We start from the raw sequence: 20,304 nt of genomic DNA on the forward strand, positions 1-20,304 counted from the left end.
CATCTTAGCCACTTTAGTGAAGGGAACGTTGAAGTGACAATGACTAGGTTTAAAATGTCCCTTATCAGAAAGTTCAACCTCAGTCCTTTGATGTTTATTAAACACATTTTCATATAAAGTTGGCGCTTCATACGGAAAAATGGCTTTGAAATTGACCCAAATCCTTCTTTGGGCTCTGTAAATGTCGTTTGGGGGTATGGTTGTAAAATGGTATCTACTGGTCACCCCAATGTATAAACTGAAAACTCTTTCTGCACCAGAACACGCAGAAAGGATTGTATCTGCCTGATGTCTGATGCTTTTCAAAATCCCCAACCACTAACACCTTCAAAACGGACTTTAACTGACACTGTTGTTTTTCCCTATATAATCCTTACTATTTTTCCGAGACGTCGTCGTGTTGTGTATTTAGCTTGCCACAACCTCATACATGGTCCTAAAAGTTAAAGTTGAAGAAAATACTAAAGATAAATGAAAAAGCTGACGCAGTGTCATTCGCACCGTGAATCCCCCCATGGGAACATACTAAAGTCTGGTTCCAAATAGGCTCAATTTCCTTCTATTTCTTTGTATTTCTGCCTCGTAGGGGTAGGGGTGTTCAAACCAAAGGCACCTTTAAACCAAAATTCAAATCACACATCTTACAATACTAAGACACTCAGCAGTAAAAGGGTGTCTGCTGGTAAAAAATTCCAAACAATCCTAAAAGTACTTCACTACTAAAAGTGCTTTTAAAAAGAGCCGTTATTTTTCCCTCTATATTCAGTATTGTGTTTTCTGCGAACATGTAGTCTATTTAGATGGTTGTCGTGTGCACTTGAGTTGCTAAAGCGTTTTCAGTTGGGCATATGTCGAAAAGCAAAGAATTAGCCCTTTGAAAACCATCAGAACTGTCACACAAAAATAACATTTACCTATCTCACCAACTGACCAAACATAGGGCTTTTCCTTATGTATTATGTATTGTCGTGTTTTTTGTAGCATACTTGTGAAAACAGCCACCACTGTTGTAAATGATACTTTAAAGAGCATTATTTCATTTTTACAGTTGAAGGACAACCTGGACTGCCGTATATTACAGCTGTTTTACAATCAGCCAAAATTTTCTTAACAAACGTATGTTAAGAACAACTCCCACAGTGAAATTGAAGGAAAACAAAGTGAAAATCCGCCTGCCATAGAGGAGCTAAAGAATCAACAATAAACGACTGCATGGATAGCTTGATGCACGAATGCATTGCGGACATGTTTGTCTCCAACCAAGAGAAAGTTCCAAAAAATCCCTTTTGTGCTTCTTATTATACAGTGACGTCAAAGACAGCCTTTTCTGCTGTTCATACATTCAGGGGTTATGGTTACACTAAACGACGTAGTTGTAGCCATACTGCCATCCAGATTTATTTTTTCCTTGCGAGCAGTCACAGGGTGTTTGTGCTGTCTGCCAACCGTTAGATGACCCCGCCCAAGTCTGTTAAGGGACCGTTTGACCGTTATAGAACGCGTCTTTTTGATTTTTTGGCACAGTTGGAAACGGTTGATTTTTATCCCTACCATTGTTTCCAAACATTATGTAGGAATGTTTTGTGAACAACGGATAATAGCCGCTACTCGCATGTGTAGCAAAAGTGAGCGTACATACTCACCCTGGTCGTACAGCCGTTGTCCGTTGCCCGTCTTTATCTGTCTGTACTGAACATTACCTTTGGATATTTCTCCAACGCTATGAAGTGAAGAAACACCAAATGTTGCAAAATGTTGTATGACCCCAAGAGCTCAAAAAAGATACTTGAGAACCTTGACCTTACCATAAGGTCAAGGTCACAGGGAGAATTAATGTGGTCTAAAAACTGCAAAATTTCACATTGTGCCAGTTTTCTGGAAAACAAATTAAAAACAGCGGGCTTAGTTTTGTATGGTATACAAGAAAAAGAAAGCCTTATCTTCTGATACCATTTTGGTTGACCTCGCTTCAATGTCAAGGTCAGAGGAGCCCTTCAAAGTTGAATTGTAGACATATTTTGATGTGAGCTTGCCCCTTTAACTTTACTATGGACGATATCTCTTACAAACTTAAACACTGAGTGGGGCGTTTGTTAGAATTTCATAGTGAGCCACATCTGGTCACATATTGTTAGGGTCAAGGTCACATTGACCCCTATGAAAAATGTGACCAAGCCGGGTAAAGAAATCCATGTGTCTTGGTAAAAAATCTTAACAAAGCAAAGCCCATGCGACTCTCATGCTTGACCTTTGTCTTAAAGTGACCTTGACCTTCAGGTGACCTTGAAGGTGAAGGTCTAACAACTGAAGCTGGCAAGGACATTGTACACTATTAGAACTGTTTTACAGATTTTTCCTACCAAATTACACATGACCTTTGGCCAAGGTCAAGATCATCAAAGGTCACACATCACAAGGCTATCAATTCAAGACATAGGAAGCATAAACATACTTATTGGCACTTTCTACAAAGAGACATTGTCACTTTTAGTGATTCAATTGCCCGTTTCAGTCACATTTCATAAGGGGCAAAGTGACCTTGACCTTGATGATATGTGACTAAATGTGGCTCAATATCAGTATATAACATGTGCCCCACACAATTATGAAGTTTGAAAGATTTTTTTCATAGTTCAGGGTCAAGGTCACTTCAAAACATGTATACAATTCAACTTTGAAGGACTCCTGTGACCTTGACATTGAAGCGAGGTCAACCAAAATGGTATCAGAAGATAAGGCTTTCTTTTTCTTGTATACCATACAAAACTAAGCCCGCTGTTTTTAATTTGTTTTCCAGAAAACTGGCACAATGTGAAATTTTGCAGTTTTTAGACCACATTCATTCTCCCTGTGACCTTGACCTTAAGGTAAGGTCAAGGTTCTCAAGTATCTTTTTTGAGCTCTTGGGGTCATACAACATTTTGCAACATTTGGTGTTTCTTCACTTCATAGCGTTGGAGAAATATCCAAAGGTAATGTTCAGTACAGACAGATAAAGACGGGCAACGGACAACGGCTGTACGACCAGGGTGAGTATGTACGCTCACTTTTGCTACACATGCGAGTAGCGGCTATTATCCGTTGTTCACAAAACATTCCTATATAATGTTTGGAAACAATGGTAGGGATAAAAATCAACCGTTTCCAACTGTGCCAAAAAATCAAAAAGACGCGTTCTATAACGGTCAAACGGTCCCTTAACAGACTTGGGCGGGGTCATCTAACGGTTGGCAGACAGCACAAACACCCTGTGACTGCTCGCAAGGAAAAAATAAATCTGGATGGCAGTATGGCTACAACTACGTCGTTTAGTGTAACCATAACCCCTGAATGTATGAACAGCAGAAAAGGCTGTCTTTGACGTCACTGTATAATAAGAAGCACAAAAGGGATTTTTTGGAACTTTCTCTTGGTTGGAGACAAACATGTCCGCAATGCATTCGTGCATCAAGCTATCCATGCAGTCGTTTATTGTTGATTCTTTAGCTCCTCTATGGCAGGCGGATTTTCACTTTGTTTTCCTTCAATTTCACTATGGGAGTTGTTCTTAACATACGTTTGTTAAGAAAATTTTGGCTGATTGTAAAACAGCTGTAATATACGGCAGTCCAGGTTGTCCTTCAACTGTAAAAATGAAATAATGCTCTTTAAAGTATCATTTACAACAGTGGTGGCTGTTTTCACAAGTATGCTACAAAAAACACGACAATACATAATACATAAGGAAAAGCCCTATGTTTGGTCAGTTGGTGAGATAGGTAAATGTTATTTTTGTGTGACAGTTCTGATGGTTTTCAAAGGGCTAATTCTTTGCTTTTCGACATATGCCCAACTGAAAACGCTTTAGCAACTCAAGTGCACACGACAACCATCTAAATAGACTACATGTTCGCAGAAAACACAATACTGAATATAGAGGGAAAAATAACGGCTCTTTTTAAAAGCACTTTTAGTAGTGAAGTACTTTTAGGATTGTTTGGAATTTTTTACCAGCAGACACCCTTTTACTGCTGAGTGTCTTAGTATTGTAAGATGTGTGATTTGACTTTTGGTTTAAAGGTGCCTTTGGTTTGAACACCCCTACCCCTACGAGGCAGAAATACAAAGAAATAGAAGGAAATTGAGCCTATTTGGAACCAGACTTTAGTATGTTCCCATGGGGGGATTCACGGTGCGAATGACACTGCGTCAGCTTTTTCATTTATCTTTAGTATTTTCTTCAACTTTAACTTTTAGGACCATGTATGAGGTTGTGGCAAGCTAAATACACAACACGACGACGTCTCGGAAAAATAGTAAGGATTATATAGGGAAAAACAACAGTGTCAGTTAAAGTCCGTTTTGAAGGTGTTAGTGGTTGGGGATTTTGAAAAGCATCAGACATCAGGCAGATACAATCCTTTCTGCGTGTTCTGGTGCAGAAAGAGTTTTCAGTTTATACATTGGGGTGACCAGTAGATACCATTTTACAACCATACCCCCAAACGACATTTACAGAGCCCAAAGAAGGATTTGGGTCAATTTCAAAGCCATTTTTCCGTATGAAGCGCCAACTTTATATGAAAATGTGTTTAATAAACATCAAAGGACTGAGGTTGAACTTTCTGATAAGGGACATTTTAAACCTAGTCATTGTCACTTCAACGTTGTTCTCTAATATGCCTGGACTATAAGGCACATCTCTGCACCAATAGCACTCCCTAAGATTTATTTCCTGTATTCTCAACCTACAACAATACGAATGTATTCAAATCAGGAAACATATATTTGCTTGACAAACAAGCAAACAATCGAACTGGTCGAGACTAATTCCACACGTCGTTGTCCATGCTCAAGACAGAAAGCAAAGTAAATCACTATGAAAGTGTTACCAATTTAGCTGTGTTAGTTTGTTCAACACATTTTCTGAAAAATATCCTTCTAAGAAACTGGACTGAATTCAGTTTGTAGATATCTGTCTGCCCACCTATCTGTCAGTTTAAAGAGAACACTGTGCGCGTCGCATGTTCTTTTACATCGTCCACATTCAGCTGGTATAAATGACTGCTAATAAGTGGACAAGAAAACTCTATTGCTGTAAAATAACACTAATATCACATCAACTCAACACAGAAACAAGAAAGACCTTGAGAATATCAGGTGGTGTTGTGTCCACCGTGACGGCTTCAGATTCCTCTGCAGTCGCCATCTTGGCCCTGTTTACAGCCGTAACCTTGAGATTGTAGGCGGCGCCATTTTGGAGAGACAGGCCGGGCAGGTGGAGCTGCTGGGATGGGGATGACGTCACGTTCAAGCTAATTGGGTGAAAGTCTGACAACTCGGGCCAAATCTTACTCTTGGTGCCCTAAAACAAAAAGAAAACAAGTACAATTTGTTATCGCAAGATGTGACTTCTGATTGTTAGTTACGCTCACCCTTCTCTGAAACACTCTCGCACACCTACTGCCGTTGAATACGTAACGCTGTGACGATGTTTGTCTTTGAGTCAATGACATACATAAAAAGATTACTTTAATGAACACTGAATATATTACAGATTCGTTAAAGCTGTCGTCTATTTATGACTTTCCGGGGCTACGAGGTTGAAAAGATAGGGATGAAAATCATGTACAGAATTCTGTACAGCAAACACTACCCGAAACCCCACATATAAGGCGTGTATGACCTTGAGAGCTTCAGCCAACGCTTGAATTTTGCAGGGATAACATCCGGTTTGCTCTCTCAAGACTGATCATTATTTTATCTTCAAGAGAGATCAAGGGGAAAAAATAAACGCACCGGCGAAGATCCGAACTCTCGACCTCAAGACTTCGTGTCTGATGTACTAACCACTAGGCTACTGCGCCAACTGAGAACAAGTCGCGTAAGGCGAAAATACAACATTTAGTCAAGTAGCTGTCGAACTCACAGAATGAAACTGAACACAATGCCATTTTTCAGCAAGACCGTATACTCGTAGCATCGTCAGTCCACCGCTATTGGCAAAGGCAGTGAAATTGACAAGAAGAGCGGGGTAATAGTTGCGCTAAGAAGGATAGCACGCTTTTCTGTACCTCTCTTTGTTTTAACTTTCTGAGCGTGTTTTTAATCCAAACATATTCATATCTATATGTTTTTGGAATCAGGAACCGACAAGGAATAAGATGAAAGTGTTTTTAAAATTGATTTCGACAATTTAATTTTGATAATAATTTTTATATATTTAATTTTCAGAGCTTGTTTTTAATCCAAATATAACATATTTATATGTTTTTGGAATCAGAAAATGATGGAGAATAAGATGAACGTAAATTTGGATCGTTTTATAAATTTTTATTTTTTTTACAATTTTTAGATTTTTAATGACCAAAGTCATCAATTGATTTTTAAGCCACCAAGCTGAAATGCAATACCGAAGTCCGGGCTTCGTCGAACCTTACTTGACCAAAATGTCAACCAATTTGGTTGAAAAATGAGGGCGTGACAGTGCCGCCTCAACTTTCACGAAAAGCCGGATATGACGTCATCAAAGACATTTATCAAAAAAATTAAAAAAACGTTCGGGGATTTCATACCCAGGAACTCTCATGTCAAATTTCATAAAGATCGGTCCAGTAGTTTAGTCTGAATCGCTCTACACACACACACACACACACACACACACACACACACACACACACACACACACACATACACCACGACCCTCGTCTCGATTCCCCCCTCTACGTTAAAACATTTAGTCAAAACTTGACTAAATGTAAAAAAGAAGGAAAAACATTGATATGAATTCATGTTATGTTATTCTTGAAGCAGCATGATTTATATCTCTATCCGCCCACTGTTCAGAAGTGAATACATGTATAACTATTTCTTTGATGTCTGTTTTCAACTGCACAGAGCTTTGGAGAGATTCACTGAATTACTGTTTAGTCATTTTTCTTACATGTTGTAAATAGAGATATCGCAGCTATTTGCATGGCGCGAATGTTGTGTAGCATGACGGTGTAAACATGTTCTGCGATTCCGTGATACATGTTTGCAAATAAGGCACATTTGAATGGCAATTTTTACGTTTTTGCAACTCATGAATGGTAATTCAAGCGTAGAATGATATAAAAAAAAAAATTAAAAAATCTATTTTTGCCAACACTGTTAACCCGTGATTTGTAAAAATGTAAAACATTTTACAAATCACGTAAATGCGCCCAATATTTTCTTCTTATCTCCAAAGTCAAGGTATCTATGAGATTTTTTTTTCATTACTTTATTGTCCCATTGCTGGGAAGTTCGGGTCGCTTCCTCCCAGTGGAAAGCTAGCAGCAACAGAGTCGCGTTTCAATTAGGCTTTGGGAGGGCGTCAACCCACGATGAAGACCGAGGAGTTTCAAATGGATGCATGTTAATGTGTAATTATTATCATTAAATAACCATCTCAAGAATTCGTGTTTTTGCTATTGTTTTTTCACTAGTTTGCAAGCCAGTCAGTCAAGAAGCTCATGTGTCGTGAAACAAGAAAACTGTTCTTGGGTCATCGGGCGCACAGGTTTCATGACGAAACATGCTTTGAGCTCGGGAAATATTAACAGAGAACTGGGAACGAAGAATTGCTCAGCTGCCACCACAGAGCTCACTTTTGGTACCTTGTATAGTGAATCACTGATAGGAATTAATACGCTGACAATGTTAACATTCAATTATTTGATGAAAATTTAAAAAAAAAACATGCAGTAACTAAAGTGACTCACGTGAAACGCTTCAAAGACAACACAGCGGTATTCCTCCACGCCAGACTCAGGGTCATCAAACTCCATGAGAAAGTGCAGAACATCCTGACTCTGTTGGTACAGTGTCCGGTTCTCTGTGCCGAGGTCAACCAGCTCGGGAGGGGTGTGGTCAACCAGCATCCCGTCTGTCGACACTCTCACCTGTCCACCCGCCCTGTTCACAAAAATGTTGTTGGTGTATTCACATGTTTGCTAGTAATTTCGGAAGTCCAAGGTGCGTGCTTATGGCAATGTTATTTGTAAAAGGACGATAACTTGGACATGTTATATCAAGAACTGACGATAATGACTGCTTGGTCGTCGAGAGAGGGAGGGTAGAGAGACAGAGAGAGACAGAGAGAGACAGAGAGAGAAAGAGTGATAGCCGCATACCAATAGGAAACAGAGATAGACCGACAGGCAGACAGACAGACGGACAGCAAGACAGGCAGACAGACAGACAGACACACAGGCAAACAGACAGACAGAGAAACACACACAAGAACTGCTACCTGTTATTTGCCTGCAAAGTCACGACCACACTATCCCCGTGTTCCAGAGAGAACGAATGATCAGAGAACACTTCCAGGTTGTCACTGATTCCTGTGAACGTTTTCTCCATGTTGTTGTTGATCGTCACTGACAGTGTATAGTCCGCCAGGCCACTCTCCGGGTCGTAGAAATCAATCCACGATGTAGTGACGGTTGCTGTCTCTGACGTGTAGTTGACGTCATGCATGACGTCATTACCATCAGACACGATGCCTGAGACCGGTGACGTAATGTCCACAAGGACTGCACAGAAATGCAAACAATGAAGGATAGCTCTCTGTTTATTTTTTTAATTACTTTGGCTGAAGATGTTATTCATTTGCAAACCATATCTTCACTATTTTCGCACAAAAAATATGCAGAGAAATGGAAACACTAAAGTGACACGTCCTTAGGCCAACAAAAAAAAAAGGTCTGTTTACGGTAACATAGGCCCAAAAAAATAGGGTCGGTAGGTCGGGATTTTTTTATTTTTTCCCTCCAAAAAAAACATATTTTTACGTTATTTTGCAAAAAAAAACAAAAGATTTTTTTTTTCCCCAAATGCCAAAAAAAAGTCTAGGGTCGCGCGAAAAAAATAGGGTCGGTCGGGTTACCGTAAACAGACTATTTTTTTTTTTGCCTTATTTTTTTTCAAATACACTGACTATAAGGATCTAATGCATTTGTACTCCTCGTGTTTATTTTTTCCACACTTGCAACATGCAGGAGGGAATCTGCGATCCTATTAAAGAGTTACACACAGATCTTTGCACGAGCCTCAGTTACGACAACAATCAGCTCAAACTTTTGTCATTGTTTAATTCTATTTATCAAAATTAAATCACACTCTCTGAAACTTTAAGGGGAAGATATGCATGACTTTAACACCTTTGGGCAGAGTGCTAGACATGGGCGGTGTAACGTCCACTAACATCGCTATAACATGTTTGTCAGTACTATCTGACTCACGTCCGTCAGACGAAGCGTTGGCCGACTTCTGGTTGAGAGCCTTGTTGTTGGCCACCACTGTGGAGAAGTAGGTCACGTTGTGCTGGAGTGTCACGTGCTTACACGACTGCTTTTCATAGGCAGTCAGCATGTGGAAAGTCACCACGTCATCTTTACCCTGTGTCAACCCCACGCCCCATAAGTAGCTGCAATCACAACAACGTCCAATCTCATGCAGTGTTGTCAGGGTCCTAAAACAATTCTCCAGGAAATATCGTTGTCGTTTTATTGCATATGTATTTGATAAACCGACAAGACGATAGGATTGCTTATGAGTTGAAGATGTTTAACCGAATTGCAGAAGGAAATATGGAGGACAATAACTGCATCCGGCTGCAATTATTCTACTGTTGTAGCCTAATATTGTCAAAACACTTAATTTGTCTTCTGTTTCCAATCCTCTGTTAAGTGCCTTGAGCTTACAGATGTTTATACCGGCACGGTGGACTAGTGGTAAGGCGTCCGCCCCGTGATCGGGAGGTCGTGGGTTCGAACCCCCCGGCCGGGTCATACCTAAGACTTTAAAATTGGCAATCTAGTGGCTGCTCCGCCTGGCGTCTGGCATTATGGGGTTAGTGCTAGGACTGGTTGGTCCGGTGTCAGAATAATGTGACTGGGTGAGACATGAAGCCTGTGCTGCGACTTCTGTCTTGTGTGTGGCGCACGTTATATGTCAAAGCAGCACCGCCCTGATATGGCCCTTCGTGGTCGGCTGGGCGTTAAGCAAAACAAACCAAACCAACAGATGTTTATCAGAAGCAAAGCCAGCGCTTACATATACCGACAGGAGGAGAATAGTGAAAGTTCAACTGCTTTGAAATACTCTCTATCTAACACAAATACTGCAGCACTTCTTGACATTTCTAAACACGTCACATCGTGTTGTCAAGGAAAGTGTGTGCAAGATGATGCGAGCAAGGTATCATAACAAATAACTGACAAGCTAACCGAATACATAAATAGCTTTTATGTTTTTGAAGGTTTTTTGTACGTATTATCAACATAATTTTAACTTTTTGAAGGCAGCGGAGATGTGTAGAATTGTCTTCATAACCTCTCACCTGTCAATGCTGGAGTCCGGATCATAGAAGTCGGCCCACTGAGCGCAGATCTGATTGGCTGACACCTGACAGCAGATGTCGTGTCCAAGCTCCGTCCCGTCCATCACTTGACCCGCCACAGGGGGAGTGCTGTCCAACAGGACCGGAGTCTCGCCAGCACCAGTTGCTGAAAGACCCACTGCACGACAGACAATATTGTTGGGTTTTTTGTTTGTTTTTTGGGGGGGTAAAGTTTTATCAAGATAATGGCTCCTATGCAAATTATTCATGTCAAGACAGTAGGTGAGTATACGAAATGTATGGATTTATGTCATCCGAGCCATCACTGTTGATCAAACCTTTATATACCAGAAGCGAAGTACAAAACTACAGACAAACAAGTCGCGTAAGGCGAAATTACTACATTTAGTCAAGCTGTCGAACTCACGGGATGAAACTGAACGCACTGTATTTTTTCACCAAGACAGTACAGCTTCGTCAATCCCCGCGTGAAGGAAATCGCTCACCTCCCACGTGCAAAACGTAGTGATATTGACACGCCAGATTAGCGCGGTAGCGTATTGTGCTAAGCAGGAACGCGCGCTTTTCTGTATTCTTGTTAACTTTCTGAGCTTGTTTTGAATCCAACCTATCATATCTATATGTTTTTGGAATCAGGAAATGATAAAGAATAAGATGAAACCATTTTTGGATCGATTTCTTACATTGTAATCGTAGTATTAGTTAACCTATTTTCGTTAATTGTGATCACATTTTAAGAGTAAACATGACATATGTATATATTTTTAGATTCAGAATGTGATGAAGAATACGATGCAATCAATTTTAAATCTGTTTGCGAAAAATCGATTTTAATGACAACTTTAATGAGCAAACTCATCAATTAATTTTTAAGCCTTCAAGCTGAAATGCAATACCAAAGTCCGGGCTTTGTCGAAGATTACTTGACCAAAATTTCAACCAATTTGGTTGAAAAATGAGAGCGTGACAGTGCCGCTTCAACTTTCACGAAAAGCCGGATATGACGTCATCAAAGACATTTATCCAAAAAATGAAAAAAACGTCTGGAGATACCATACTCAGGATCTCTCATGTCAAGTTTCATGAAGATCGGTCCAGTAGTTTTCTCTGAATCGCACACACACACACACACACACACACACATACACCACACCCTCGTCTCGATTCCCCCCTCTACGTTATAGTCCAGGCATATTAGAGAACAACGTTGAAGTGACAATGACTAGGTTTAAAATGTCCCTTATCAGAAAGTTCAACCTCATTCCTTTGATGTTTATTAAACACATTTTCATATAAAGTTGGCGCTTCATACGGAAAAATGGCTTTGAAATTGACCCAAATCCTTCTTTGGGCTCTGTAAATGTCGTTTGGGGGTATGGTTGTAAAATGGTATCTACTGGTCACCCCAATGTATAAACTGAAAACTCTTTCTGCACCAGAACACGCAGAAAGGATTGTATCTGCCTGATGTCTGATGCTTTTCAAAATCCCCAACCACTAACACCTTCAAAACGGACTTTAACTGACACTGTTGTTTTTCCCTATATAATCCTTACTATTTTTCCGAGACGTCGTCGTGTTGTGTATTTAGCTTGCCACAACCTCATACATGGTCCTAAAAGTTAAAGTTGAAGAAAATACTAAAGATAAATGAAAAAGCTGACGCAGTGTCATTCGCACCGTGAATCCCCCCATGGGAACATACTAAAGTCTGGTTCCAAATAGGCTCAATTTCCTTCTATTTCTTTGTATTTCTGCCTCGTAGGGGTAGGGGTGTTCAAACCAAAGGCACCTTTAAACCAAAATTCAAATCACACATCTTACAATACTAAGACACTCAGCAGTAAAAGGGTGTCTGCTGGTAAAAAATTCCAAACAATCCTAAAAGTACTTCACTACTAAAAGTGCTTTTAAAAAGAGCCGTTATTTTTCCCTCTATATTCAGTATTGTGTTTTCTGCGAACATGTAGTCTATTTAGATGGTTGTCGTGTGCACTTGAGTTGCTAAAGCGTTTTCAGTTGGGCATATGTCGAAAAGCAAAGAATTAGCCCTTTGAAAACCATCAGAACTGTCACACAAAAATAACATTTACCTATCTCACCAACTGACCAAACATAGGGCTTTTCCTTATGTATTATGTATTGTCGTGTTTTTTGTAGCATACTTGTGAAAACAGCCACCACTGTTGTAAATGATACTTTAAAGAGCATTATTTCATTTTTACAGTTGAAGGACAACCTGGACTGCCGTATATTACAGCTGTTTTACAATCAGCCAAAATTTTCTTAACAAACGTATGTTAAGAACAACTCCCATAGTGAAATTGAAGGAAAACAAATTGAAAATCCCCCTGCCATAGAGGAGCTAAAGAATCAACAATAAACGACTGCATGGATAGCTTGATGCACGAATGCATTGCGGACATGTTTGTCTCCAACCAAGAGAAAGTTCCAAAAAATCCCTTTTGTGCTTCTTATTATACAGTGACGTCAAAGACAGCCTTTTCTGCTGTTCATACATTCAGGGGTTATGGTTACACTAAACGACGTAGTTGTAGCCATACTGCCATCCAGATTTATTTTTTCCTTGCGAGCAGTCACAGGGTGTTTGTGCTGTCTGCCAACCGTTAGATGACCCCGCCCAAGTCTGTTAAGGGACCGTTTGACCGTTATAGAACGCGTCTTTTTGATTTTTTGGCACAGTTGGAAACGGTTGATTTTTATCCCTACCATTGTTTCCAAACATTATATAGGAATGTTTTGTGAACAACGGATAATAGCCGCTACTCGCATGTGTAGCAAAAGTGAGCGTACATACTCACCCTGGTCGTCCAGCCGTTGTCCGTTGCCCGTCTTTATCTGTCTGTACTGAACATTACCTTTGGATATTTCTCCAACGCTATGAAGTGAAGAAACACCAAATGTTGCAAAATGTTGTATGACCCCAAGAGCTCAAAAAAGATACTTGAGAACCTTGACCTTACCATAAGGTCAAGGTCACAGGGAGAATTAATGTGGTCTAAAAACTGCAAAATTTCACATTGTGCCAGTTTTCTGGAAAACAAATTAAAAACAGCGGGCTTAGTTTTGTATGGTATACAAGAAAAAGAAAGCCTTATCTTCTGATACCATTTTGGTTGACCTCGCTTCAATGTCAAGGTCAGAGGAGCCCTTCAAAGTTGAATTGTAGACATATTTTGATGTGAGCTTGCCCCTTTAACTTTACTATGGACGATATCTCTTACAAACTTAAACACTGAGTGGGGCGTTTGTTAGAATTTCATAGTGAGCCACATCTGGTCACATATCGTTAGGGTCAAGGTCACATTGACCCCTATGAAAAATGTGACCAAGCCGGGTAAAGAAATCCATGTGTCTTGGTAAAAAATCTTAACAAAGCAAAGCCCATGCGACTCTCATGCTTGACCTTTGTCTTAAAGTGACCTTGACCTTCAGGTGACCTTGAAGGTGAAGGTCTAACAACTGAAGCTGGCAAGGACATTGTACACTATTAGAACTGTTTTACAGATTTTTCCTACCAAATTACACATGACCTTTGGCCAAGGTCAAGATCATCAAAGGTCACACATCACAAGGCTATCAATTCAAGACATAGGAAGCATAAACATACTTATTGGCACTTTCTACAAAGAGACATTGTCACTTTTAGTGATTCAATTGCCCGTTTCAGTCACATTTCATAAGGGGCAAAGTGACCTTGACCTTGATGATATGTGACTAAATGTGGCTCAATATCAGTATATAACATGTGCCCCACACAATTATGAAGTTTGAAAGATTTTTTTCATAGTTCAGGGTCAAGGTCACTTCAAAACATGTATACAATTCAACTTTGAAGGACTCCTGTGACCTTGACATTGAAGCGAGGTCAACCAAAATGGTATCAGAAGATAAGGCTTTCTTTTTCTTGTATACCATACAAAACTAAGCCCGCTGTTTTTAATTTGTTTTCCAGAAAACTGGCACAATGTGAAATTTTGCAGTTTTTAGACCACATTCATTCTCCCTGTGACCTTGACCTTAAGGTAAGGTCAAGGTTCTCAAGTATCTTTTTTGAGCTCTTGGGGTCATACAACATTTTGCAACATTTGGTGTTTCTTCACTTCATAGCGTTGGAGAAATATCCAAAGGTAATGTTCAGTACAGACAGATAAAGACGGGCAACGGACAACGGCTGGACGACCAGGGTGAGTATGTACGCTCACTTTTGCTACACATGCGAGTAGCGGCTATTATCCGTTGTTCACAAAACATTCCTATATAATGTTTGGAAACAATGGTAGAGATAAAAATCAACCGTTTCCAACTGTGCCAAAAAATCAAAAAGACGCGTTCTATAACGGTCAAACGGTCCCTTAACAGACTTGGGCGGGGTCATCTAACGGTTGGCAGACAGCACAAACACCCTGTGACTGCTCGCAAGGAAAAAATAAATCTGGATGGCAGTATGTCTACAACTACGTCGTTTAGTGTAACCATAACCCCTGAATGTATGAACAGCAGAAAAGGCTGTCTTTGACGTCACTGTATAATAAGAAGCACAAAAGGGATTTTTTGGAACTTTCTCTTGGTTGGAGACAAACATGTCCGCAATGCATTCGTGCATCAAGCTATCCATGCAGTCGTTTATTGTTGATTCTTTAGCTCCTCTAAGGCAGGGGGATTTTCAATTTGTTTTCCTTCAATTTCACTATGGGAGTTGTTCTTAACATACGTTTGTTAAGAAAATTTTGGCTGATTGTAAAACAGCTGTAATATACGGCAGTCCAGGTTGTCCTTCAACTGTAAAAATGAAATAATGCTCTTTAAAGTATCATTTACAACAGTGGTGGCTGTTTTCACAAGTATGCTACAAAAAACACGACAATACATAATACATAAGGAAAAGCCCTATGTTTGGTCAGTTGGTGAGATAGGTAAATGTTATTTTTGTGTGACAGTTCTGATGGTTTTCAAAGGGCTAATTCTTTGCTTTTCGACATATGCCCAACTGAAAACGCTTTAGCAACTCAAGTGCACACGACAACCATCTAAATAGACTACATGTTCGCAGAAAACACAATACTGAATATAGAGGGAAAAATAACGGCTCTTTTTAAAAGCACTTTTAGTAGTGAAGTACTTTTAGGATTGTTTGGAATTTTTTACCAGCAGACACCCTTTTACTGCTGAGTGTCTTAGTATTGTAAGATGTGTGATTTGAATTTTGGTTTAAAGGTGCCTTTGGTTTGAACACCCCTACCCCTACGAGGCAGAAATACAAAGAAATAGAAGGAAATTGAGCCTATTTGGAACCAGACTTTAGTATGTTCCCATGGGGGGATTCACGGTGCGAATGACACTGCGTCAGCTTTTTCATTTATCTTTAGTATTTTCTTCAACTTTAACTTTTAGGACCATGTATGAGGTTGTGGCAAGCTAAATACACAACACGACGACGTCTCGGAAAAATAGTAAGGATTATATAGGGAAAAACAACAGTGTCAGTTAAAGTCCGTTTTGAAGGTGTTAGTGGTTGGGGATTTTGAAAAGCATCAGACATCAGGCAGATACAATCCTTTCTGCGTGTTCTGGTGCAGAAAGAGTTTTCAGTTTATACATTGGGGTGACCAGTAGATACCATTTTACAACCATACCCCCAAACGACATTTACAGAGCCCAAAGAAGGATTTGGGTCAATTTCAAAGCCATTTTTCCGTATGAAGCGCCAACTTTATATGAAAATGTGTTTAATAAACATCAAAGGAATGAGGTTGAACTTTCTGATAAGGGACATTTTAAACCTAGTCATTGTCACTTCAACGTTCCCTTCACTAAAGTGGCTAAGATGCCTGGACTATTAGGTTTGGTTTTGCTCTTGAATGTATGTGTCGTTTTGAATACACACACGCTGAACTTGTGTTCGAGAAAAAAGTTGTTTGGGAGCCATGTACAGATAAGACTCATTGATTGAAATAAGAATATCGAGCATAAAAAGAGTCAACCTCTCACCGCTGTTGACCACTTTCAACCTGATCCATGCAGGACTCCCGTCCTCTGTCTCGAACTCTTCGTTCACGATGTACGTGTTGCCCTCCACACCGCGCATCTCAAAGGGAAGATATTTCCTAATCATGACGTCATACTTGGTCCTCCCCAACCCGAACTCCATGCGTGCTACACCGGAAGTGTCGTCAGAGACGTTGTAGTAGACGGCCAGAAAGCGGAAGGAGTCGTCAAAGAGGAACTCCTTGACGCTGTGGAAGTTTGGGGGCGTGGTGTCCACGGTGAAAGGGGCGGAGTGACACACTGACGTCACAAGGTCTCCGCCGTGAATGACGTCACTCACAGCCTGTTGATTGAACATTTTCATCCTTGTAGCAACGCAGAAGCTTATGTCCATTATTGAACCCGAAGTTGACTTCACTAAATCTTCTCAAAGTCTTTTTAACACCTGGAAGTATGTGTGTGTGTGCGTGTGGGAGTGAGTGTGCTCAAGTGTATGTGCTTGCAAACATATGACGTTTTACCTTTACTGCTTACTTTAGAGAGAGAGAGAGAGAGAGAGAGAGAGAGAGAGAGAGAGAGAGAGAGAGAGAGAGAGAGAGAGAGAGAGAGAGAGAACAATAGCAAATTTGCACGTGTTTTATCTATTTTTAGAATGACGTCATTTGTATTCTTACGTAATTTCCTTTCTGTTTTTACGTCATCGTTTGTTTTGATTCCATTACATGATTACTGAAGAAGGAGTTTTCACTCCGAAATATTTATTTCATTTTGGTGTTTGGGTGTTATTTTTTATTCTTATTCAAAGTCTTTTTACCAAAAATGTAGCTCCAAGCTTCGTGCAGCGAGCTTCAGAAAGTCGACTTCGCCCAGTTTGAATCAGTGTTTTTTTAAAAGACGCAGCAACAAGATAAGGTTTTAAAGCAGGAACCATTTACACAGATTATTTAATTACAAACTAATGAAAAGAAAACAATATCAGACACAGAACCGCTCAAACTGTATTTTAGAGTCGCGGTTCAAAGTGTATCCATTGGTCGCAAAATGTAGTTCCAAGTGGCTTAATCTTTCTAACGTACCATATTTTTATAAATGTATTTAATCTTAGCTTCAACTGAAGCACATCAATTTCACTCATTTGTACGAATAACGCTCAAAAAACGGAAGCATGACGGTAGGAACAAGTTATACCTGTACAGTGACGTAATAGGCTCCGTTGGGCAGCTGAAGATCCCTGGCCAGTCCGGTGTATGTCCAGTCATTGGGGTTGGGGATGGACGCGTGGGGGTCAACGAAACTGACCACGTCCGTTCCACACAGCGTGGTGCCCACTGACCACGTGTAACCATGGATACCACACTCCGCGTCCTTGAAACCGTCCCAGTTGGCTGTCGGGGTGGACAATAGTCATTTAAACAGTTTGAAACAGACGTCGGTTCAAAACGCTCTTACACCAAACAAATGTCAGTCTTGGTTTAAAGGCGCGCTTCATCAGAAACATCGCAATTTCTGCAAGATATAGTACCGTACTATGAAGTTCTGTGTAGCTTAGATCTTAACCGTATCAGGACGGCAGTTTTAAAATCCATAACGCGCCAAGTGACGGGAAAATGTTCCGTCTTTTATACACGGTTTGTGACGGCAACACTTGGACACGAAAGACGCCTCACTTATCACTAAAGAATTGGGGTTTTTTCTCACTTTTTGTTATTGTTTTTGTTCATTAAGTAATGACACTGGCAAGAAACAAAAAAGAACATGCTAACAGAATCAGACAAGGAGAGAAGGAATATGGAATATGAAACACTAAGCCTGTGACTTGGGGCATGGTGGTTGCAGGGTCAGACATCAAAATCTATTCACTCACAGTATCTGACACAAACAATAATTATTATGTCAAATTTAGAGAAATCGCTTTTTAAGGGATGGTTTCAAAGAATACAATAGACACAGATAATAAAAATAGGCATAGCTTATTACCAGCAGCATGGTAGTTTTCCATGGTAAACTTCATCTCCTGCCCCTTCCGGTTTCCGTTAAACACCGTTCTGCTGCCAGCTCCATCGATAACTTTCCTGCAGGCGGAGAAATGTATTAAATACAGGCCAGCAGGAACACGAGTATTAATCATCTAAGGCTAGTTACTAGTACAGCATTCGGACTTATCGTTTCATAGAAATGAAGCCCAGCTGGATAAAACACGTTATCATATATCGGTTTTGCACCATATACTTTTTATATATTCAAAGTTTCAATCAATGTGGATGCTTGGATAGAGTGATTTTCTCTCTCTCTCTCTCTCTCTCTCTCTCTCTCTCTATCTCTCTCTCTCTCTCTCTCTCTCTCTCTCTCTGTTTCGCATTTGGTTTGCAGCCATGCACCTGTGATTGAGACTGTTGGTTACGTGATCTTCACATCGTTGAATGATTGAGGCGTTGCAGCCACCAACAGTGATGTAATCTGAAGTCACATCTCCAACAGGACCAGGTTCTGGTGGCGTCATATCCACCATGGTACCTTGTGACGTCAGCGTGGCACGATAACCCAGCACGTTTTCTACGTCAGTATTGACGTAATACTTGGTCCCGTGACGCAGCAACAGATTCTCGTAGCGCAAAATGGCTGTATATGACTTGCCCAGTCTCTCGTATGTCTCGTAGTTTGCGTCTGCTTTTCTCTCCGCGTTCGCTCCTAAAAATGAACGCAAGACGATGAAAAAGCTGTGTTATGTTACATAATTTGTGGTAACAAGATGCGCTAAATGAAAATTCAGGACACAGCACTTGCCTCAACAAGAATTACAGAAGCAAAATCATCAACCCATTCATACTCATCCTCGTCAGACAACACCGCATGAACATGTCCTACGTCAGACAACACCGCATGAACATGTCCTACGTCAGACAACACTGCATGAACATGTCCTACGTCAGACAACACCGCACGAACATGTCCTACGTCAGACAACACCGCAAGAACATGTCCTACGTCAGACAACACCGCATGAACATGTCATATGTCAGACAACACTGCATGAACATGTCCTACGTCAGACAACACCGCACGAACATGTCCTACGTCAGACTTAATCCACAAACATAATCGACATATAAAATTAATGTCCGAAACAAAGGGTGCTGCTGAAAAAGAAAGAGTAAAATAAATAAAAAGTGATTTAAACAGCATGTGAGCTATTTACAATCTCACACAGCTGGGAAACACAGACATTCTGGCAGATAAGGTAGCACCGTTTTGGAATCCACCTCCGGATACGTTCAAATTTGCACCAAGCACTCAGGTTTTAAGTGCAAGTCCATAAAATAATTAGATAGATTCGTCGACCTTGACGAGTGAAGATATAAAACTCCAACTGTGCGCAACCAAAGAATGGAATAACTTATGAGCCGCGAGTTCTTTTGGCGATTATATGGCAGTTCCAAAACTACTACTACAAATTAGATATGAAAGGGGAGAAACCAACCTTCCGTGACCTCGTGCAGTTCGCACTGATGCAGGTAGGGGTTGTACACGAACGTGACACACGTGGACAGCGTGACACAGGCCGTGGCACAGGTGGCAGCACTGTCGCCTGACACAGATTGCTTAGGGCTGGCGCTCAGGCGTCCAGATCTAGGTGCACTGAACAGTCTGAAGACATCGCCGTATTTTTATTACAAAGTAATATTTCATTTGACAGTACGATTACGTTTTGACTGATGTGAGACAATTGCGTCCGGACTGAACACACCACCAGATGGCACGATCCCAAAATACGTGTAACCGTATTTTTTATTAATTTTGTCACGGAAAATGCCCGTCTCAAAAAAAACATTCAAGTAGTTTGTTACTTATAATACCTCAATTCAGTCATCCGTAACGGAAACACATGCTACAGCATTTTGCCAGTATATACGCTAAATTAATTAAACGTT

At 40.4% G+C, this 20,304-nt stretch overlaps 1 protein-coding gene across 1 annotated transcript in view; it reads right to left on the reverse strand.

The window, feature by feature from the left end:
* The window catches only part of LOC138977095 (uncharacterized), a 91,752-nt gene that overhangs the window by 30,523 nt on the left and 40,925 nt on the right, over positions 1–20,304 (reverse strand). Inside the window, exons 40-49 of the mRNA XM_070350004.1 lie at positions 19,854–20,020; positions 18,754–19,063; positions 18,353–18,447; positions 17,564–17,760; positions 16,379–16,718; positions 10,346–10,523; positions 9,246–9,430; positions 8,255–8,537; positions 7,725–7,917; positions 5,126–5,344 (exon numbers count right to left, since the gene is read on the reverse strand). Of these exons, the coding sequence (XP_070206105.1) occupies positions 5,126–5,344; positions 7,725–7,917; positions 8,255–8,537; positions 9,246–9,430; positions 10,346–10,523; positions 16,379–16,718; positions 17,564–17,760; positions 18,353–18,447; positions 18,754–19,063; positions 19,854–20,020 (2,167 nt within the window). The remainder of the gene's footprint in view (positions 1–5,125; positions 5,345–7,724; positions 7,918–8,254; positions 8,538–9,245; positions 9,431–10,345; positions 10,524–16,378; positions 16,719–17,563; positions 17,761–18,352; positions 18,448–18,753; positions 19,064–19,853; positions 20,021–20,304) is intronic.

Source organism: Littorina saxatilis, linkage group LG9, assembly GCF_037325665.1.
Source record: "Littorina saxatilis isolate snail1 linkage group LG9, US_GU_Lsax_2.0, whole genome shotgun sequence".
Classification (NCBI taxonomy): Eukaryota; Metazoa; Mollusca; class Gastropoda; order Littorinimorpha; family Littorinidae; genus Littorina; species Littorina saxatilis.